The following is a 22,415-nucleotide window of genomic DNA, read 5'->3' as shown; positions in this document are numbered from 1 at the left end:
CCACTTCTGTCTGTCCTCCCTCTCATCTCTCTCTCTCTCTCTCGCTCTCTCTCTCTCTATCTCCTTTCCTGCTGAGTGTTCGTCACTTTGCTTTGTACTCCCTGATTAGAGGCTTCTAAAGATGGGTGTCATATCTCACTTTGTTCCTGTAGGACGACACACACACACACACACCCTTTGCCTTTGGCCCTGTATGTGTGTGTGTAGTGGGGGGCTGAGTGAGCGACCGTTGCCACATTTTTCACATTTTTTTTCCAGGCCTTAAAGGTCTTTTTCTGTCCCAGCGCAGACAGACTGTGTCTAAGAACCACAGGCTGTCATGCAGGAGGAATGCAACCTCCTCAGTGTCAAAGTGACTGGGTTTTACTGTAGCTCTTTTTGCAAGTGACGCCATTAATTTTGAAGTATGTAGGTGTGTAACGTTCAAAAAGATTCTTGTAAATATGTCCATGTATTTGGAGAAGACTAAAGAAGCAAATGGGAGAATTAGAAAGTGGAGGACAGACAGTGAAACACATATAGACAGAATAATGCTCACATTAAGTATTTATGTGTGTGTGTGTGTGTGCTTCCAGATAATCCAATGTGTTTCCCTCTTTTGTTCCATGGAACAGTTTCAGTGTGGATTTATTTCATGTGGTTATTTTATCTTAGCATAGAGACTGGATACTGAAGTTAAACAACTGAAAAAAGTGTTATTTGTTTCAGCTCTGATTTGCGACCATGAGTAGCTTCTTCTGCATTAGCTGCAGTGGCTGAGGCTAATGTATATGGTAGAATTTAGGGCCACCACACCAAAGTGAAAAAAAAAACATGAGATAAATGTGTAATATTGTTAGATTACCCAGGAGACATTTGGGTTCATGTGTTGTGGGACACTGAATACTTAAGTAAAAGAAAACTTTGTAATGGGAATTTGCAGTGGCGTAAAATGCTTCCAGAACCAGCGTCTCCTATCCCCTCTGTTACAGTGACTTAAAAAAAGACTTTCAGTTTGTAAATACTACCACACTGAGATCAGTGGTGTGCATCTGCTCTGCGCCCTCTGATGATGTCACATAAGGTTGTGTAATCCTTGCCTCACATCTTCCTAAGCCCTCTCCTTCCTCTCTCCTTTCATCCCTCCATTTCTCCTCCCCTCTGTTGATCCCTGGCTCGCTCTTTGTCTCTCAATTTCCTTGTGTTTTTGTACCTAATCTCTTACCCAGACTCCTCTTGCCTGTCCTCTCTCCTGCTCTGCAGTCTGTCCTTCAGTGTCTCTCTTTCTTCCCCTAAATCCCCCTCTCGCCTGGTTTTGGCTTGGGCTGATGCCTCCCCCTCCCCAATTCCTCATTCCTCCTCTTTTCCTGCTGTCCATTGCGCTCCCTCACTCTGTCTGGCTGTCCTCGGTAATCAAACACAGGCGGTCAGACACAGACAGGATGTGAGGTCAGACGAGGAGAGGAAGTGAGGGTGCGTGGGCAGCACATAAACAGAAAAGAGAGGAGGTGAGGGACAGTAAGGACAGAAGAGCGTGTGTGTGTGTGTGTGTGTGGAGTTGGACTGGGAAGAGGTTCAGTTTCTGTTTCAGCCGTCAGCATCAACTCTTTGTGGTTGTTCTCTATTAAACACTTAAACAGCTGGACTCAACAACCACAGCGAGTCATAACACTCAGCGGTGAGGTAAAGCAGTAGTGTTTTTCAAACTTTATTACTGGTCTCCTGAAATATTAAATAAATCTCTTTCTTCTGTAACAAACTGAGTTTGTGGGTTAGCCAACTTTTTTTCATAGTGTTGAAAAAAATCTACATTCAGTGTAGAAATGTAAGTAGCAGAGTAATGTAACCACTAGATTTAGGGTCCTTCAAGGTTCTGATTCAGCCAAAAGGAAGTGAAACTAAACTGTATAACCAAATTTAGTGTTGTATTTTGTTTAGGTAACACTGGAAAGTAAAGTTAACTGAATAGCATTTCTTTAACTGGAATAAAATGTAACACATAAGCTGTTACGTGAATAATTACAATTAGAGATATCTACGTGTGATTTTGAGAACCTAATACTGATTTGTACAGAATGTAAAGGCAATCACTCACTGACCTAAATTTACTGTGATTAATATAGACAATCATATGAAAAGCAAGCAAGAACAAGAAAGGGGCTGTTATATACTAATACAAAAATGTATCTTTGCATTTACTGTGAATTGAAAATGTGACTAAATATCTGAAATTTGTGATCATTCATTTTTAACAGTCTTGAAATGATGGTACATGGCTGTCTTAACATCTTTTCTCCTAATTCTCTCTTTATGTAAGCAACTAAATTAAACATTTCTTCGTTAAGGAAATTTCCAAATCTTATCACTTCTTGAGAAAAAAAAAAACAATCACAGCCTCGGTTTCTGTCTTTCATCTTATGGTAAAAGCAGAAAAACAAAATTAATTTCCCACATTCCCAATTATAACCACCAACTTCCAGAGAAGTTGTTCATCAGCCTTTGGCTATTGTTTGATTTTGAACATCTGTTGTTTGCTGAACATGACAGCTGAAATGAAATGCTGTAATGGAATTCCACCTCTTCTTTTCTTAGCGGTATTAGCTGCACTTGACAAGTAGCTACAGGACTGCAGCGCCAAACAGGCCATATTCTCCTTTTTTGCTCAGTTGTGATGTATGGGTGGAATAAGGTGGGTCAGCCTGTGAGCCAACTGAAGTGTTCATGTCTGGAGCTGTGGGTCTGTGAGTGTGCTTTTATTCCGTTGAAGAGAAAAGTTCAGTTTTGTCCAAATGGATGAAAGGGGACGAGTGGGTTTGTGAAAAAACAAAAAGGAGCCTTAATGAGCTAATGTGTCTAGCAGTGATGCAGAATGTGTACTTCGCCTGTTGAACTCTCTGCCATCCCCAAAACACATACACACACACACACAGTAGCTTAACTACCCTCCTCATATCACCCATAACCAATCTCCTGTAACCTGATACTGGGAGTTTGGAGACACACACTCTTGCAGTCTCTCTCCTGGGCTTGCTTTTTTATTCTGTCTAACACACACACACACACACACACACACACACACACACACACACACACACACACACACAGACACACACACACACACTCATACACTCAGAGGTCAGCTTGAGGTTGTGCTTCCATGACATCACTGTTGCCATGACTCATAAGTGTACCCCCAGGCACAGTAAGGCCCTCTCCTCCACAGAATCTGTCAGAGGGACTTAGCCACTCACACACACACACACACACACACACACACACACACACACACACATGCACATGCACACACACACACTTACACGCACAATCTCTCATTCATCACTTGCTCTAAGTATACGCCGTTGTTTGAAACACAAACAGATTTGTACACAAGTATACTGTGAGTGTGTGCATACGTGTGTCTATAACTTTGTTTTGTCCTTTGTGTTCATGTATGCGAGCAGTTATGCGTTAATGCCTATTTAATTCAAGTCCTCTTGCCACAGTATCACGCTCATCAAGCCAACTTGGTTTCATAGAGATTTTGTGTTGCTGACCGTCACACAGAGAGAGCCATACACACACACACACACACACACATATACATATCCTGTGATCCTGTGTGATTTACAGTGGTCAGAGTCAGATGGAGAAAGCAGGCCTCCTCTGGTCGGAAAAACCTCAACTGCGGGGATCACACAAGGGGGAAAGACTTCCATTACCCACACATGTGCACACACACTCTCGCCCTTATAACAACCCCGAGTGTCCACTAAATCACCTTTAGTCATGTCATCTCACTGGACCAGACCTGTGCATGCTTGTGCGATTGTGTGTGTATATGTTTATGCTGTGTGTATATAATTAATTGTGTACATGGCCTTACAGTGGAGTAGTCCCCCCTCACTCAGAGAGGCTGTTCAGCACCCCACAGTTCAGGTACATGGTAGAGTAAAAAAAAAAGAGGCCAGCTCACATTACATGGAAGCATTTTATGTCTAATAAGTGACCTTTATGACTTTCTGGGCTTCAACTAATGATTACGCTGATTCTACGCCATCACAAAGTAATTGCACATATCCTCAGTGTATAAAAGAGCCTATGTTATTCCTATGATACTGCACCTGTGTTTGATCAGTATTTTATGGAGGGATATGTGTTCTTATCCCACACAACATAGCAACTTGGAGCCTCATGCTGGGGACCACGTATGTTAATTATCTGGTTTAGTACCGTATATACAGTATATATATATATATATATATATATATATATATATATAGTGTGTGTGGTTATTAAATGAAATTAAATAAAGTAGGAAAATTGCTTCTTTAAATGGTTCTAAGGGAAAATCTCTTAATGCTCCTAATATCTTAATTTTTTATTTAAAAAAAATCCAACAACATTATATACAAATTAAATGCGTAACAAGCTGTACTGTGGGGCCTCAACAACACTGGTGACGTTACATCATTCTGCGGATAATTACTCTCAGGTGTAGGGACAATTGATTGCAAATGATACATAATAACGATTAGGATAATGATTTCTATGAGCTAATGACTCCAAAGAGCAGAACAGTCACTGTGGAATGTGAGCCATATATATATATATATATATATTTTATTTTGGTGATCCCCATTTTATTTCCTCAGGGTCAGGAATTCGTGACTAATGCTTTTCTGTGGAGCGCTGGATAATTTAGTGATTTTTCCAAGAGCTGTGTTCTTCATGACTTGATGAGATGAAATAGGCGCTCGCTGAAGAAAACAAGTGTTGCATCACACACTGTTAGACAACACAAGAATTTAGGTCTGTTTTTACTCTATTTTGGGTTATTTCTGTTCTTTTTTTTACACAGATGACTGCATTACTAGTTGGATAGGATATTTTCTCAGACAATATTAGGGCTGATTGGGGAGTCAAAATGCATTTAGCTGACTTTTTTCTGACCCTACAATTTTGCAATCTATGCAAGCCTTGGCGGACCTTGAGCAATAATGAGCCATAGATTTCTAGATATCACAATAACACGGCTTGAGGGAATTGAAAAACCTCTCCTTGTCAGTCAACAGCCGCTTCTTTAGCAGAGCTGCCAAAATACTGCGCATCCCAAGTTATACCCCCACCAAATACCTCACCATCCCAAGTTTCAAAACAGAAACTTGGGATGGTGGAATATTTCTTTTCTTTTCTTTTTTTTAATTTAAAAGAAAAAGTCAAGAGCCAGAATCTGAGATGTAGGAAGATTGCAGTCATGACCTGACATGTGGCAGAAATGCCCTCAAGATTTCCATGTGTTAAACACAGCTTGTAAGTCTGTGTTTTTTTTTTTTTTGCTGAATATTACCTTACAGACACCTCCTGTAATTGATTTTTGGTAATTGCTTTTTATCTTTGTCTCAGTCTGCTCAGATTATAATTTTTCTTTGTCTCTGTCTCCTCAGATCATGATTCAGAGGGGAAACGTGTTCAAGACATGCTGTCTACAATTGACAAACCACAGGTTGGTATGAATACATCCTCCCACAACTGCGCACACATACACATACATACAGACTCAACACACACAACCACTTTCATCAATCACCTCCTTGTCTAATGCAGTCATAGCTGGCATGAGTTTTGATGTCTTTTCCATACTTCCATCCTGTCTCTGTGATTAACATAAAAATCAGACGCTTAGACTGAAAAAAATAATTATATTGACGGGTGTGTGCAGTTTACCTCTGTCATTTTTAGGGCTTTAGTGATGGTTACTTGGAAGGTAATGGCTCATTTAAGCTCTGCTCAGCCTGGCCACATGAGGGCAGCATCTATTCATCCTAGTCATTTGCTTCAGTATGCCTTTATCAGCTGAAAAACACTGTAACAGCCCTTTTTCTCCCCTCAGGGGTTATGTGAATGAATGAGCTGCAGACATGGTTTGCTGGAGAGGAATTGCTCCCTCCCAGTTAAAGCAGTTTGGTCAGCAGGCTGTGCAATTGGACCATTTGATATCTGTGAGTTTATATCAGGGGTTGAAATAGACAGCGAGAAAGCAGCGATGAGAGAAAGAGAAAATGGAGTATAAAGAGAGAGGGATATGTCATTAAATACGTGAAAGAGAGCAGAAGTTGATGTACAGTAGTGATTTATCTACTGTCATTACCTCAGATGACCTTTTCACTGACACAGCAAGTTTATTGTAGTTGATGCTGAGAGGAAATAGAATTGGGAGGGAAAGAGGAAATACAGCAATTTTGAGAGTGTTTTCTGTCGCTGCGGTTTTGTGTCATAAACTTCATTTTGACTCTTCAGTGACTCTTCATCACTGTAATGTATTTATATAAGAGGCAGGAGTTTGGTTTGGGTCACGTACAGCAGAACCTGTGCCTCTTGACATATTCAGAAAGGTGTATCCATGGGAGCGCTGAATGAGAGTTTAAATTGATATGGTAAAGTTTATATGATGATCCATTATCTGGGGCCCGTACCTTGAGTAAGTGGTAGGGGATCATAAAAATCAGCACCAGTGCAGAATCACTGCGAGTTTCACCGTTCACTTTCATTCCATGTTAACTGGTGTGGAAAAGTCCTGTGCAAATACAAGCAAAGTGAATAACACAAAGGTGTAGGAAGTGGTTTGGGACTCTAAATCACATTGTGATTGGACTGACACTGTACATGTACATAAAAGCAGCCATTGTATGGATTTATGAGCGAGAAAGAAATGGAAAGTCAAAGGTGCAAGGTCAAATCAGACAGTTATTAATTGTCTTAACTGACTTGAACAGTGAATAGAAGACTACAACTGCCGATGAATACACAGTGGATTATACTGTATCCTATACCATACTGAATACCCCTTTACTTTCAATGGCCTTTGTGCAACAGTCTGTCAAATGAAGAACAGGCTGTCTCTCAGGGTCAAAGGGACAAAAGATGACAAATCTCTATGGTGCTTTTTATTTCTGTTTCTTATCCTCTTTTTACTTTTGACTTCATGGATCTTTGTGGCATTTTCTTTCTCGCAGACATCATCAGGTAATTCATTTGGTTGAAGTGCTGGTATCACTTGTTCTCAGGGATGTGGACACAGTAACTTGATTTCATAGAACCCAATCTTTATGATCACAATTCACAATGAAATGTCTCTCCATCTTTTCCTGTCTGTCTGTTGCTCTTCCTCATAGACAGTCTAGGCATGGTTGCAGTTTTCAGTGCCCTCAAGGCACATTCATCGCCAATTCAGTGGATGTGGAGTCTGGAATTGCAGCAGCCTGTGCTAAATCACGTTAAATTGGCTCACCCACCATGTGCTGCAGCTAAAACTCCCATAAACATGTGCACACTTTCAGGCAGTCAAACACACAAACATGCAGACCTTTTTTTTTGTGTGTGTTTGTTCGTTTTAATTTTCTTGTGCATTCCTAGCATGGATGCGGCAGAGCCAGAAAGAAGAACCAAATCTGGAGTAATGGTTTCAATGACACATTGTTTTACTGAGATAGACACACACACGCAGAGCCAAATACATGAACAGACACACAAACACACAGGCACATTCAAAATTATAGTAAAAAACACACCTCCATAGAACGATTTTACATATTTGTGGGGTTTGATTTACAGCTGCCTAGGATGGAAGAGAACACAACAGAATAGAATAAATTTAAATAGAGTAGAGTAAAATAGAACAGAAAGCATAATTTACAAATAAAGTACATACACAGCACATACAAGGAAAAATATTGTGCATGGGAAACCATACTTAATTTCATTCTGTATATAACATACAGTATAAATCTTTATGTGTGTCTTGTAGGTGTCCAATGTGCAGGCGCGGGCTGCACGGCTGTCTTGGGCCCCCCCGGCAGGACTGGTGAACAGGCATAGTAACGGGATGCCTGTGTCCTGCTCCTACGAGGTCTCTCTCTCAGATAAGGGACGAGATGGAAAGTATCGACTCATATACAGGTAGGACGCTAAAAGAATGCACCATTGGCTTCAAATACAGTTCATATAACCTCAGCTAAAGTGCTCTGGTGTGACTTTTTTTTTGTGTTTGTGTACATGTGTCTGTGTTTTAGTGGCGAGGAATTGGAGTACCATCTGAAAGACCTAAGGCCAGCGACAGACTACCACGTACGGTAAGGACGCTTTTGACGGATCTTTCTGGATTATATGTCATGTTCTGTTATTTTAAACTACTTACATACTTCTTCTGGTTCATAGATCTCTTTTCTAAACATCTGAATGTTGCCTAAAACAGGAATCCTTTCATATTTTTAAATGTTTGGTGTCTTTTTTTTTTTGTGTATGTTTCAGGGTCTCGGCAATGTACAACTCGGTTCGAGGCTCGTGTTCGGAGGCCGGCTCGTTCACCACACACTGCAGCGTCCCTGACGTCCCGTTACCCCCTAAACTCTCCCACCGCACCAGGAGCACCCTAAGCCTACAGTGGAAGGTACTGGCACAGATATGATGAGCCACCCCTTTTTAATTTTGAAGCTGATGAAGCGTTTTCACCCCGATAAACATTTAAATTTATGACAGTTAGTCAGTTGTTGTTAGTCTTGAGGGCACATTTGCTCTTAGGTTTTTATAACTCAATCTACTGCTACAAAAACAACACAGGAGAATTTATCTCTAATCCAATGTGTCTGTGTCTTCCACACTGTATTTGTACAGTCAGACACTTGGCAGGAAGACAACTTAATTGCCAGATGAAAGAACACCGTATGTTTTGCTTCACCTGGTTTATCTTCTATCTTGATTCTATCAGCCTTGCAGCACCTAATAGAGAGACATTCTTGCATTGTTACACACTGCTGTCAGCGAGCATCCCCGTGTCCTCTCTGACCTTTTCCACACAAGCAGTTTTTAGCCACTCACACTGTCCCTGATAAAGAATGACATCAGTCACCCAGACAGGATATGAGGCCAATCATAAAAGCACGGCAGGTATTTTGTCTGTCTCAGTGTCAGTCTTTTATCCTTGGCTAATCTCTCTCCTCTTGTCTCTTGTCTTCCTTGCTTGGTCCATTTCCCTGTCATCCACAGCCCCCAGGTGACAACGGATCCAAAATTACAAACTACCTGCTCGAGTGGGATGAGGTAAGTCTCACTCTTGATGTTTATCATCTGTCATGCATTCCCCTTATTTTAAAAAAGCACTTATGAATATGACAGACGTCACTAAATAGATTAACATTCAGCTCATCAGGAAAGATGAACTAAGTCTGTGAATGATTCTTTTTCTTTGTCTGGCACTCCTCTTCACCTCTTTGTACTTTTTCACTGTCATTCTATTTTTTCTTCATCTGTTTTACCTTGTTCTTTAATCTCTTCTTGCAATTAATCTTGTCCCTCTGTTCTTACTTTCTTTTCTCGTCATCCATCTCTCCTCTTCTCTCCCCTCCAGGGAAAGAAGAACAGTGTTTTCAGAGAATGTTACTTTGGGAACCAGAGACACTGTAAGCTGACAAGACTGTTCCCCGCCTGTGGCTACACGTTCAGAGTGGCTGCGCACAACGACATCGGCACAAGGTACTTTTGCCAATTACGGAGTACACAAACACACATACAGTACATGCTATACACAAACACATCATCAAAAATAACACAAGGCACGTGTCATAACATTTCCTTGTTCTTTGTTCATGTACAGTAGGAGCATGGATTTGTTAAATTACATGACAGCTTTACACACTCCTGACAGTTGTCCCTTGTGAGATCGCAAACCGTACTTTTAGTAACCATGGATACTGATACCTGTGGGAGCAAATTATATCAATGTCAGCCAAAACATGCACCGTACACCACCATGATGGCATACGGAGACACACAAACATGCACTAGCTTATGTGTAGCTATTATTCTGCATGTGAGATGAGTCCTCTCCCTCTTTCTCATTTTCCCTCCATTTCCCCTGTCCTCTCGTCACCTCTTTGTCATTATGGCGGGGAGCATCTCGCCTGTGGTCGTTAGGGTGACAGGGAAAGGGGAGGAGGTGATAGAGGGGAGTAGGAGCGAGGGAGGAGATATGTGCTCTCTGGTTGAGCTCAAAGCGGCCTTAATGCATCCTTCAGTGTGATTCCCCTTTGAAACTGTGGACACACATACTCACACAAACACACTCGGCACACGCACGCTTCTGGTTATTGGCTATTTGTCTTACTTGAAAAAAGTTTTACAACCTCTCAGACCTCTGCTGCTGGTTATATATTCAAATCCAGCTCGCATATTAGCTTCACCCCTCCACTGTCTTTTCTGTCTGGTTTTCGACATGTATAAATCTTCCTCCTATCATTGCTCCTCTTTAATTTTTTTTCTTACTATATCCACTGGGAGCTTCCCACACCCCCATCCCTGCCTGCAACCAAACAAGCATTCATTTCAGTGATCTTTTCTTTTTTCGTTCGTTTTCTTCTTGTAATTCATGATGCGCTACCTCCGTTCCCTCAAAAGCAATGATCCAACAAGTCAATGATTTGCTTCATCATTTTAAATAAAAACAAAATGTGAATGAAATGGAAATGTGTTTTGTGCAGTGGCTTCAGCACAGAGGTGGTGTTTTACACCATGGGCACCCTGCCTGCTCTCCCTCTGGCACCGCGACTGGTCAGGGCAGGGGTGTCCTGGGTGACTCTGGAGTGGGGGCGTCCTGAGGGCAGTCCCAGCGAGGAGCAGCTCAAATACACTCTCGAGATTCAGGAGGACAACAGCGTGAGTGCCGCACACACAAAACAACTCCTTCATTCCCTCACACATACAGATATATATGTATTATATTATATTATATTATATTATATTATATTATATTATATTATATTATATTATATTATATTATATCTGTAATGCAAAAGTCAGCATTTAGTTCATCCATACACTCAAAAATGATCCAAATACATATTGAAAGAAGCACTCATACACACAGACCACTGACAGTGTGTATCTCCCACAGGGAACAGACTTTCATCCAAAGTACACTGGAGAAAACTTGACCTGTACTGTACAAGGCCTGAAGAGGAGTACACAGTATAAATTCAGGGTAAGTGACGACACGATGGGGATGTGCGTGTGTGTGTTTGTTTCTGCACGTAACAGTTTCCCCTGTGTGTATTTCCGTGGACTATCAGAGGGATCTTGGAGTAGAAAATGATTATAATGGAACTATATATTGCTATGTATTTATTTTTCCTTCTATTTCTTTTTTATTTTTTTTACATTTTGGGAAATAGGCTTATTTGCTTTCTTTCTTATCAAGAGTCAGAAGAGAAGATTGATATCTCTCCTGCTTTATAGACATGAGAGTGGAATCAATTGTCTCATCTAACTCTCAAGAAAGCATATGTTTTTTTCTTTGGTGTGTACATGTGTGTCACATACAATATGGCACAATAAAAAGAAAATATTATTTTGATGGTATTTAAAGTAGATTAAAGCAAACCTTCAAAAGACTGGCTTTGTTTGGTTTTGTTTGACTTGAGGTGTATTCTTGATTAGAATCATCTCAGCTGCTTCTTTTGTTTTATTGCTTGATCAATTTCCAATCAGTGATGTTCTCTTTCTGTTAAATTAACAAAAGTGTTTCCAAGGATACCAACCTATCCAGGTGGCTTTCAGTAGCAACATAATCTCCATCAGTCTAGAAGGGAGTACAGTAATTTACCACCAGAGAATTGGCTACAATTTAAAGAGCAGTGAAAAAAAGGCAATTCACAAGCCATTTAGCAAGCAGAGGACACTGTCCGTCTCTTCTGAACTCTGTGACAGTTGTTCATAATGCGAGGACATGGAGAAACAAAATGTTCCAACATAAGATCTCTGTAAGTGTGTTTTCGTGTGTGTTCCTGCAGATACTCTTGTGTATCAGATACTCCTACTATTATGGTGCAATCATGTCAAACAACATGTCCTCGCTCACACATCAGCTGACACGGCAGATGTTTCAAGAGGCAAACACACATGCTCACGAGCAAAGAGACAGCTATGTGTTTTTTGTAATGTTCCTCCTCTGTGAACATTTGGAAACAAGGCAAATTGATTGTCCATTGGGCGAGGTAATGGAGGGAATGAACTGAAGAGAAATGGAGCCAGAGGAGCCAAGAGAACCACAGGTGAAAGAGCGGAGAGTAATGGCTCCTATTAATCAGGACAGTTACTTTACTTCTTGATAGATTTCTCTGTAGGTTCTCTTCTCTCATCTTACCACGCGCACTGTGAATCTGTTTTGTCTTACACCGCATCGTTACTCATTTTGTATCTTCTCTCGTACTCTCTTCATTTCTCTTTCCTCTTCTTCTTGGTGCACCTCACACCCTCGTCCCTCCATACTGTCCATTGTCCTCCCTGCAGCTCATAGCGTCAAACGTGGAGGGAAAGAGCAGTCCCAGTGAAGTGTTGGTGTGCACCACCAATCCAGACAAACCAGGCCCTCCATCTGCACCCTGTGTCACCGCGGTGACGCCCTACGGATTCACCGTCACATGGGGTGAACAGACTCACATGTTCTATACGCTGCCACACAGACAGAGAATATTTAGATTACACATGCACTTTACATAAAATCCAGCATTTCCACCCTGTGATATACTGTATAAAGCCAAGAAGATCATGTAGGAAGTGGATTTTTTTTTTCTTTTACTTGTACGTGCCTGGGTTGTTCTATTGCTCATTCTGTTTATAAGTGATGTTACACCAAACTAAAATCAACCCCTCAATTGCTCCAACAGATCCTCCACAGGACAACGGGGGCTCAGAGGCTCTTACGTACCTGCTAGAGATCTCAGAGGGGTGCTCCGAAGGTACGATTTACATCTATCTGTCTGTCTGTTTGTCTGTTCATCTGATATTTAGCTAATTTGAGTGCTTGTTCTAAGTCCATCTTCCTATAAAACGAAGTTCAAAATGTACCATCTGTCCTCTGTCCCCTGTGCTTGTTTTCTCAATCTATCCATCTCTCTCACTTACCCCCTTAAGAAGAGTAGCATCCATAATTCACTCTTTGTTAGCATCAATTTAACACACAGCGTCATTTGGATTTCCTCAGATCTGCAACCCAGGAAACTAAATGTTCTCTTGTTTCTTTGAGTCCATATAACAGGAAGAGAAGGGAGGCATAATTTCATTGAATCTGTAACCACTCAATCACATCAAAGAAAGAGGAATAAGTTGTTTATTGGAGACTAGTGTTGAATGTAAAATATAAGAGTCATTCTGATCAACAGTGGTGCATCTTTTACTCCAGTGGATTGGGCTAAATTGGTCAATTAGGCTAATCGTCTAAAATGTAGTTGGTTAATTCAGTTTCTGGTTTGATTTTCTGAAACTCGCATTTACTCTGTGCTGTTCCATCAGTGACAGGATATGATTGATGTAAACTACTTACTACTTACATACTTAGGCTACATAGAAACATTCAGAAACTTTGCCTTTAAACAAGCCTTTCATAATTTTGCGACGCCACAACTATAACAGTCACAGCCTTCAGCCATGCCCCCAGCACAGCGCATCCGGACCCACTGTCCTCACCTTTTTTTGTTTGTTTGTAATTTTTTTCTGTGCCGTGTTCACCTTCTCACCACTCTAAGTTGTACCAGTGGGTGCAGTGTTGAACTCTCAGGATGATTCTGACTCATCTCATTGTCTTTTCTGTGATTCATCATATTATTGTGTGTGTGTGTGTGTGTGTGTGTGTGTGTGTGTGTGTGTGTGTGTGTGTGTGTGTGTGTGTGTGTGTGTGTGTAGCATTACTGCTTTTTCAGAGTATTTAAAACAACCCAAGCCTGTGCATTACATAATCACAATACATGCTCCTTCTTCTTCCTATATTTGCATAACATGAGAGCTGTGTCACAGGTGGAATAATAAATTTCACAATTTGTCAACGGGAGAGAAAAAGCAACACGAAGTAGTGTGCAGGTATTAATTAGGTCAATGGGATTCTGTTTCTGGGAAAATAATTAGGTCTGCTGCAGAAATAAATATGTAACACCAGGAGATTATGTATATGCACTTATGCCTGCGTATGCGATCGGTTGTGTAACTGTGTTTTTTTTTTTTTTTTAATCTGTGTATATGTGCTTGTTCATGCAGCGAGCCAGTGGGAGGTAGCGTACAGTGGTCCAGCAACAGAGTGCATATGTGAGCGCCTGACACCTGGGACCTTCTACCGCCTACGTGTGTGTAGCATCACCACCGGTGGACACAGCCCGGTAAGACACACACAAATACACAACATTAAAATGGTAACCTGTGAACTCTGAATTTTCACAAACAGTTATCGAGTTAGGAATGGGGTAACAGTGATGCGTAAGCGTTGCTTAGGCAGAAAAATGTGGGAAAATCGACAGTGCACACACACACACAATCAACAAATTACTCAAGTTCCATAATTGACAATTCCGCCAGTGATTAATCAAATGATCTATAATTATTGTTCCTTCCCTTCTGTTTTGATTTCCTGCATTTATTCTGAAGTGCACTGTTAGTGTTCCAGTTCGTACATTAAGTGTCCCGCCAGGGCCCTGCCAGCCGCCAAGGATTGTGGGTAAAGCCAAACACAAGGAAGTGCAGTTAGAATGGGGTAAGTGCAGACATACACGTACACTGTTTTTAACTTTATTTTCTAGAATGTATTTGATTTTTTCTTTTAAATGTAAGGCAGCTAAATCACCCTCTGGCAGTTTAATATGTTTCCTGGCCAGCTCTAATGTAGCCTTAGTCAACCATGTTTCAGCCTAATTGAGCCCTAATTTAGCCTATCAAATGTCTTGTGCAGCCTCATATCTGACTTAACTCTCCTAATGTCAGCCCATTATTGCAGATTACTACTGTTATCTGTTGGCAGGCAAAATCTCCCAGCCTGAAACACTGAGGAAGTTCTTGTTTTACCCAGTTTAATGCAGCTGGCCACATCCCTAATCAGCTCACATTCAGGCAGCGCCGCTGCAATTACTGGCTCGAGCTGAAGGTCAGACATAAAGTATTGGAGGGCTTTCCCCACTGTCTCCATCATTTATTACCTTCACCATACTGCAACCAGAATGAAGCATCTGGTGGAAGAAAGAATCCCTCAGAAATTGTTGAGAAATGTACCTGATCTGTAAACACGTGTCATATAAAACTGAACAAAATCTTTAGCATTTATGTACGAAAGACATTAAGCTCTGTCTTTCCATCACACACGTGTGTGATTTTGAATCCATGTCATCTGATCACGGTTTGGTTGTAAATGCTTTTTTCTCTACTTCTTTGAAATTAGACTCCCCTGTCTCTGAGGGAGTGTGTGAGGAGTGTGTGTTCAGTCTGGAGATGAGCGAGGGGGACACCCAGCCAGCAGAGGTGTACCATGGGTCGGAGTTGCAATGCACTGTTGGCAGTCTGCTACCTGGTGCCACGTACAGCTTCCGACTGCGGGCTGCCAACGAGGCTGGGGTGAGAAATTCACACGCTCATGCAGCAGGATTATGATCATCTATGATTACAAAAAAAAAAAAGAAAGCCTTTCAGAATATTTAAAACTAATTTTTATTTTTGGCTTGGAAAGCATGAATTTCTATGCTTAATGGTCATTATGGCCATGAGGTCTACTGAGAACACTGAGTACTTGAACTGTGGAACCTCTTAAAATGTTCCAAATCTAAATATAAATATATGTAAATATAAGTATAAAAAAGGCAAAAGATTCTCAGATAAACAGGGGCAGTAGCCTTTAGGTCAGTGTGTCCCAGACGGTCTTAACATCGGTCACGTTTGGATACAGGAGTGTTCCTCGGTCTTACATGTGATTGGTTTGATTATCCTCACAGACAAGAGACAACTAGCACTCAGACTGGCTGATCAAATGCGGGCACAAACACAGCACACACACACACTTAAAAATAGGAAGCATGCAGGGGAAACCAAAAAAACAGCACTCAACCCTGAACAAAAACACAGAGCTCACACACACACACACATAGGCACAGGCAACCCAGTGTGATGTGTGCTTTCTCTTCCACTTGTGTTAGGTTAAATATACCTCTAATAGTGTGTATATGTGTGTGTGTGTGTGTGTGTGTGTGTGTGTGGGGTGTTTCTTTCTTGTAGATGGGAGAATACTCTGACCCAACAGAGGTGACGACTGCAGCGGGTCCTCCTGGTCAGTGCGGGGCGCCACTCATCACTCTCACCAGCAACATTTGTGTAACGCTTAATTGGGAGGTAAGACAAACACACAGAAAACAAACCTGTATTTATCGAAGGAAAGCAACACTTTCCATGGGAAAATAAAGCAAAGACAAGACAGAAAGAGACAGAGAGCCCACATTTTTTAAAATCTGTCTGAGGAGGCCCAAGCTCCCCTTTTCTGTTTCTACTGACCTAAAAACCTGCTCCTTTGAATTTGTCTTCCCAACTTCTTGTTGACAAGTCGCAGCTTTGTAGGTTTTGTTTTATACTGAATTAATTTATGGTTTCCATTGATTTCTGTGAGCTGAATGTGTGTTTCTGTGTGTTGCAGAGTCCTGAGGGTTCGGGTACAGACATCTCTGAATATCGTTTGGAGTGGGCGAGGGAAGATGAACCCATGGAGCTCATCTACTGTGGGTCTGCCACACAGTGTGAACTGTCAGACCTGACACCTGCCACAGACTACTGCTGCAGGCTACAGGTAACACAAACTGAACACCTACACTCAAACCAACTTATGGGCATAGAATGCATGCACACTTATTCACACCCATGCACTCAAACTAGATTCATGCACAGACACACAGGGATGAGGGAGCATAAGTGATACATGAACACAGATATGCAAACACACAGACAACTGCAAAAACAACAGAATTGCAGACATACACAGACTCAGTCAGGACGCAAACACTAACAAATGAAAAAAATGTGCATACAAATTTCAGTCAAGGGAAGTACCAAAAGCAAGACGCACACACACACACACACACACACACACACACACACACACACACATACATATAGACAGAGACCAATTGATTCTATTTGTGCCCTGACTCTTAATCTGTTGCATAAATAACTGCTCTTTCCTCTCTCTCTCTCTCTCTCTCTCTCTCTCTCTCTCTCTCTCTCTCTCTCTCTCTCTCTCTCTCTCTCTCTCTGTCTCTCTCTCTCTTTCTCTGTGTATTTGTCTAACACACGCACACACACACACTCACTGTCTTTCTCTCTCTTCCTCTCCTGCTTTCTTTCCTGATGTGCTGAATCCAGTATCAGTATGTTTTATGGCTCTCTCCTTTATGGGTTCTTTTATAAAGTTTACAGGACAGGACAAGGTCATCCTAATGTCTTAATCAATGATTTTGTGTGTGTGTGTGTGTGCGTGTGTGTTTATGTGCATTACATACAACAGTGTGCACGTGTGTGCTTACATGTGTAACAATATGACAAATGTCCCTCCTAAGAGGACTGCATGAATGGATCACGCAAGACACTCTGGTATGGTTGAACTCAGCGTGACTCCTTATGTTGTCTGCCTGTATATGACGCTTTAGTGTTTGAAATGTCATAGCTTGACACACACGTGTTTTATGAAAACACTTTAGGTAGCCAGACACTATCGCAGTGATGGGGTAAATCAAGAGTTCCTCACATATCTTTGCTTTTTAAGCCTCGCCAAAATATATTTGACAGCTGAAGATAAATCAGATATACTACTGAAAAATAATTTTTCTTCTCTCAGACCCTCAAAGTATGTTGATAGTTTACTGCCAAGACAAAATAGTAAGTCAAGACTTTTCTGTAAGTGCACACTTTGGAATGCAGCTTACTTTACACTCCTTGAGAAGTTCTCCTCGTGTTCTCACACTTCGACTTGACTTGCTTCATGCATTTAACAACCAAGTGCACATTTTGTTTGCAAATTAAAAGAAATTCAGGGAAACAATTTAAGCATTTGTTGTTGTTTTTTGTTTTTTTACCTTTCAAAACAAAAAAATGGTATTTTTTTGTCCTGGTTTTTCTTCTCACCGAGTTTTGGAGACAATAAAGTAGACAAAAGCTATTGAAGGGTTTTCAATAGAGGATACTTGAGGTGAATATAAATGTGTGTTACACAGCACAATAAAATAGACTAATGTTCTTTCACAACTAGTGTGAATTCATCTCCCTTTGCTGGTTTTCTTGTCTTTTTCTATTCTCCCTCTCTTTTTCTTTCTTGCTCTTTGTCTGTGTTATTCTTGCTTCTGCCGATTAATTTCACTGTTGTGCCTTTTCCTTTCCACTGTTAATTTTCATCTATCTGGTTTGGTCTTTCATCCTCTTCCCATCCTCTTCTTTTCACCTCTTTTCTGCCCTAATATTCCTCAATCCCACCACTGTCAATTAGCCCTTCCCTCATTTTCTTCCTCTCTCTCACCCTCTCCGTATTTTTGTGACTCCCATTCAGGCGGTGAATCAGGCGGGCGCTGGTCCTTACAGTGAACAGGTGAGTTTCAGGACTCCGGCAACAAATCCCGATCAGGTCTCATCCCTCATTCTCCTGGACCTCCCGACTTCCTCGGAGTCAGGTCATTCCCCGTCTACCTGCCTCTCCCTAAAGTGGGACGAGCCAAACAACAACGGGGCAGAGATCACCTCCTACGTCATCACCCTGGACGACCAAACCATCACCGTGGAATCAGGGACAAGTCACCTTGTCACGGGCCTACAGCCAGATACTGAATACAGGTACTGACCTAAATCATTAGAACATATAAACTGATGCTGTCTTGGACACAAAGTGTGATTTATGTTCACGGGGTTGATGTAAAATCCAGTTTAAGGTTTAATGCTTGGAGGGTAGTGTATTGTGGTTTTTTTTTGTTTGTTTAAAACAGCTGAAAATTGTGCTATGAACACACATGCCATATGATATATATTTTTTAAGGCAGTAGCAGCTAGGGATAGCCTCTATGATGTTTGCATGACCAGTGATGTCATACTCAAGCAGCAGTAAACAACCACTTAGTAATCTGAATCACCAGCTACTGTTGTTATCGCTCTATAAGCAATTCAGTGATTACATGTGTTTGTGTGTGTGTTTGCGAGCATGCATGCGATTGTGCAGTGAGTTCTTTGAACTGGGTAAAAAAAAGAGTGTGTCCAAGGCAGAGGGACGTGTGACGAGGCAGAGTGTTCACACACCATTGTTTTCATTCTGAGGTTGTTTTTGTCCCAATGTCACTTTGCTCTCTTGCATAATGGCTGCCACTGAGGCAGAACGCTGTGCATGTGTGTGTGTATATGCATGTGGGTATGTGTGTTTGTACATGAGTGCCTGTCTGTGGGACTTTTGTGTGCACCAGTAACAGTAATTCTGGTTGTTATTTACAGCGGTGGGGTACTTCAAATAATATTATTCATATTTTATTTACGTGAATGGCTTTGTGAAGGACAACGGTAAATGTTGTTTGCTCTGTGCGGGTTCAGAATAGTTTTATGTCCAATAGAAAAATAGTAATTTAGATGTTTACATTTTTAGAAATCTTTTTGAAAAAGTCTGAATAATAACACATAAAAAATTATTTTGATATTTTTATGTTTTTCAATTTCATTATTTTCACTGAAAGCTTCATAACCTTTAGTTCTCTAGATATTGTGCAGAATGTGTTCAGTTAAAAAAAAAAAAAAAAACTTGCCAGCAGAGATTTCTGTTGGCTTTTTTTTTTCAGAAGTTTTCACAGCCGCCCTTTGTTTAATGCTGTCACTGTCCATTAAGAATCTTAGCTTAGTATTTAAGTCTGTAGAAACACCTTAAGAGGATAATTGCCACACTGTCACACATCATGGAACACAGATCCCCTAAACCTGCAGTGCTAAGAGACTGCACTCTTATACTGACAAGAAAATCACCAAATGTCTGTTCACATAATTAAAGAAGACAGTGCATTGCATGTTTACATTAATAGCATGAGCTACTTAACAGTGGCTCTTGAGAAAAAATAGTCATAGAAATAGATGTATTTGCAGGAAGGTGCAGTTACCCACCCCGTTTCTCACTTGATAAACAGCCAATGTATTTACATTTTACTAATTTGGCTTGAAAACATTAAGCTGCGTATATGGTAAGTGACCAGGTAGGGGATTCAGTGTTTTGCTCAGCACGAGGTTACCTAAAGCCTTGTGTTTGTGCAGCAACCACTGACTTACAACCTTTAGCTTTTTTTATTCATCACATGGTGAAACAAAATGCTATGAAACAAAAACTGCATCTATTCCGAACTTAAATCCCTTCATGACCAAATGGAATCCCTCATCATCAAAAGCTAAGCTTCTTTATCTTTCATTCCCTTTCTTCTTCTCAATCTCTCATCTTCTTTTATCTATATGCTTAATTACCCAGTGGGTGGATGAACGTTGCCCTTTCTCCTCTGTCTTCACTCAGCCGAGTGAATTATAATAAAAGGTTACAGTTACAGAGAACCAGCAATTAAATGTCAGACGGTAGGCCGAGGGCCTCTGATATGGATGCTAATCAGCTGATCAGACATTGACAGAATAGGGGAGGGGATGGGAGGGGAGGGGAATTCCTAGAAGAAAGGCAGCAGGATAGCTTGAAAAACAAAAATAAATTCCTGCCTGTGCTTTCTAATTAGCAGCTTTTTAATTAGTGTCTTTGTATGTGCGTGTGTGTGTGTGTTTGTGTGTTTGTGTGTATGTGTGTACGAGTATGTTAGTATATTTTTATAGTATGGATCAACAGTACAAAATAGATACACATTCAGAATTTTCTTCCTTTGAAATCACGTTCTTCAGAACCTATTGTACCCTGTCTCCTGCTGTTTATTGCGCCAAGATTGGCTTTGTGAGGCACAAAAGTTAATCATGTAAAAGAAAGCAGAACAGAAAGAAATAGTTTTCTGTTGCTTGGAAAATAAAAAGTTCTTTCCAAAGAGTGAATCTTAGAAAACACTGTGCAGCAGTGGTAGGTGTTTCCTTGCTGTACATTACTGTACATTGGGGAAAAAGCTTGGCCAACTAGTCTGGCACACTGAAGTCTGATTTTGGAGAGTACATTGAATTGAGTACATTGAATTGTAATGGGAGAATGGTCAAAGTTAATACACCAGATCAACCTCTTCACTGAAAATTACTCCCCCATTAGAGGAAATAGGTCTGCAAACACACAACATGGTACATACATATTGCAGCAGTTTTATATACATGTTACTTCAGGTCATGAGCTTAATCCCTGCACACATTATTACTAAGATTCAAATACTTGCAGACATAAGAAATGTCTCCAAAATGAAATTGTTGTCCGATACAGAAATGATAAAACGTACACAGTGTAACATTTTTTTAACAGACAAATCATTATCTCCTTCTCCTTCTCTTCGTATCCTGCAGTGTACAGATCCAGGCGGTGAATGCTATCGGCTCCAGTCCCACGAGTCCACCTCTGTTGGCGAGGACACGCCCCCTCCCCCCAGCCCCTCCCCCTCTTGAATGCTCAGCAGCTGGGCCTCAGAGCCTGAAGCTGAAATGGGGCGAAAACGCCAGCCACACACGCACCCTGCTCGCCGATGACATGGTCTACACACTACAGATGGAGGACAAGAACCACAGGTGGAGTAACCACAACTCAATACCCTTCATACATCATCGTTTACCTCATGGTATAGACTGAGAGGGGATCTGGCGCACTATGGTCCAGACCACATGTACATGTTTAAGATAAAATGTCAAACACCCAAAACATACTTATTTACAGGTACACATTATAAGAAAAGCTCACAAGTAAAGTTTCATTCACACTCTGCACCTCATAGGCTTTGTTGTTTGATTTTGAAGTCATTCACAGCCGTTCCTATATACCCTACTCTCTATATTACATCATATACACCAATCTTATACTAACAGTGGGAATGGATGGTGGTGCTGCATAGTGGATAATAAAGTACCTTCTCCATGCTGCTCACTCTGTGATACGGTTCACAAGGAGTAAGCTCCATGAGAACAAGCTATACTGTACAGTGGCCCTGATGTACAGAAAATATAGCAGAATAAAGTAAATGCATGCAGTGAAAATAATCAAAAGTCATGTTAAAATAATCAAACTAATGCAGCAAATCTAATTTAATTCAGCAAACTGTGCTCACTCACTTAATTTTTACAGATTTCTTAGAATAATTAATTTGGACAGCAGGATTTGAAAAAATGCCAGCTCAATTCATTCATATTCTCATGAGACTCAATTCAAGAAATTCTAGTGCTTATTGAATTAAAGCCGAGCCCCAACTCACTTACAAGTTAATTATTATCAACAGAAGTAGCAACAGCCAACCCTGACGTATTTAAATCAGCATTGGGTACAAGTAAAATCAGGACTCAGAAGGTCAATACTACATACACACTCCACAGTCACATTTACACAAATCCAAGGGGGATAGAACATGAGCTGCTTGAGATAAGGTGAGGGAGCGTGTTTGCATGAATGCTTAGTGAGAGGTACGTGT

General features: G+C 40.9%; 1 protein-coding gene across 3 annotated transcripts in view; it reads left to right on the top strand.

The window, feature by feature from the left end:
• Positions 1-22,415, top strand: part of fndc3ba (fibronectin type III domain containing 3Ba) — an 89,157-nt gene that overhangs the window by 54,174 nt on the left and 12,568 nt on the right. For all 3 annotated transcript variants that reach the window (XM_041060653.1, XM_041060654.1, XM_041060655.1), the window contains exons 8-24: positions 5,424-5,482; positions 7,784-7,935; positions 8,049-8,108; positions 8,287-8,425; positions 9,022-9,075; positions 9,383-9,507; positions 10,512-10,686; positions 10,925-11,011; positions 12,319-12,454; positions 12,696-12,767; positions 14,059-14,177; positions 14,443-14,548; positions 15,227-15,399; positions 16,054-16,167; positions 16,466-16,615; positions 18,365-18,645; positions 21,307-21,525. In XM_041060653.1, coding sequence (XP_040916587.1) covers positions 5,424-5,482; positions 7,784-7,935; positions 8,049-8,108; positions 8,287-8,425; positions 9,022-9,075; positions 9,383-9,507; positions 10,512-10,686; positions 10,925-11,011; positions 12,319-12,454; positions 12,696-12,767; positions 14,059-14,177; positions 14,443-14,548; positions 15,227-15,399; positions 16,054-16,167; positions 16,466-16,615; positions 18,365-18,645; positions 21,307-21,525 — 2,221 coding nt within the window. The remainder of the gene's footprint in view (positions 1-5,423; positions 5,483-7,783; positions 7,936-8,048; positions 8,109-8,286; positions 8,426-9,021; positions 9,076-9,382; positions 9,508-10,511; positions 10,687-10,924; positions 11,012-12,318; positions 12,455-12,695; positions 12,768-14,058; positions 14,178-14,442; positions 14,549-15,226; positions 15,400-16,053; positions 16,168-16,465; positions 16,616-18,364; positions 18,646-21,306; positions 21,526-22,415) is intronic.

The sequence above is a fragment of the Toxotes jaculatrix genome, chromosome 17, assembly GCF_017976425.1.
Source record: "Toxotes jaculatrix isolate fToxJac2 chromosome 17, fToxJac2.pri, whole genome shotgun sequence".
In the NCBI taxonomy this organism is placed as follows: domain Eukaryota; kingdom Metazoa; phylum Chordata; class Actinopteri; family Toxotidae; genus Toxotes; species Toxotes jaculatrix.
This window is presented reverse-complemented; position numbering and strand designations above follow the sequence as displayed.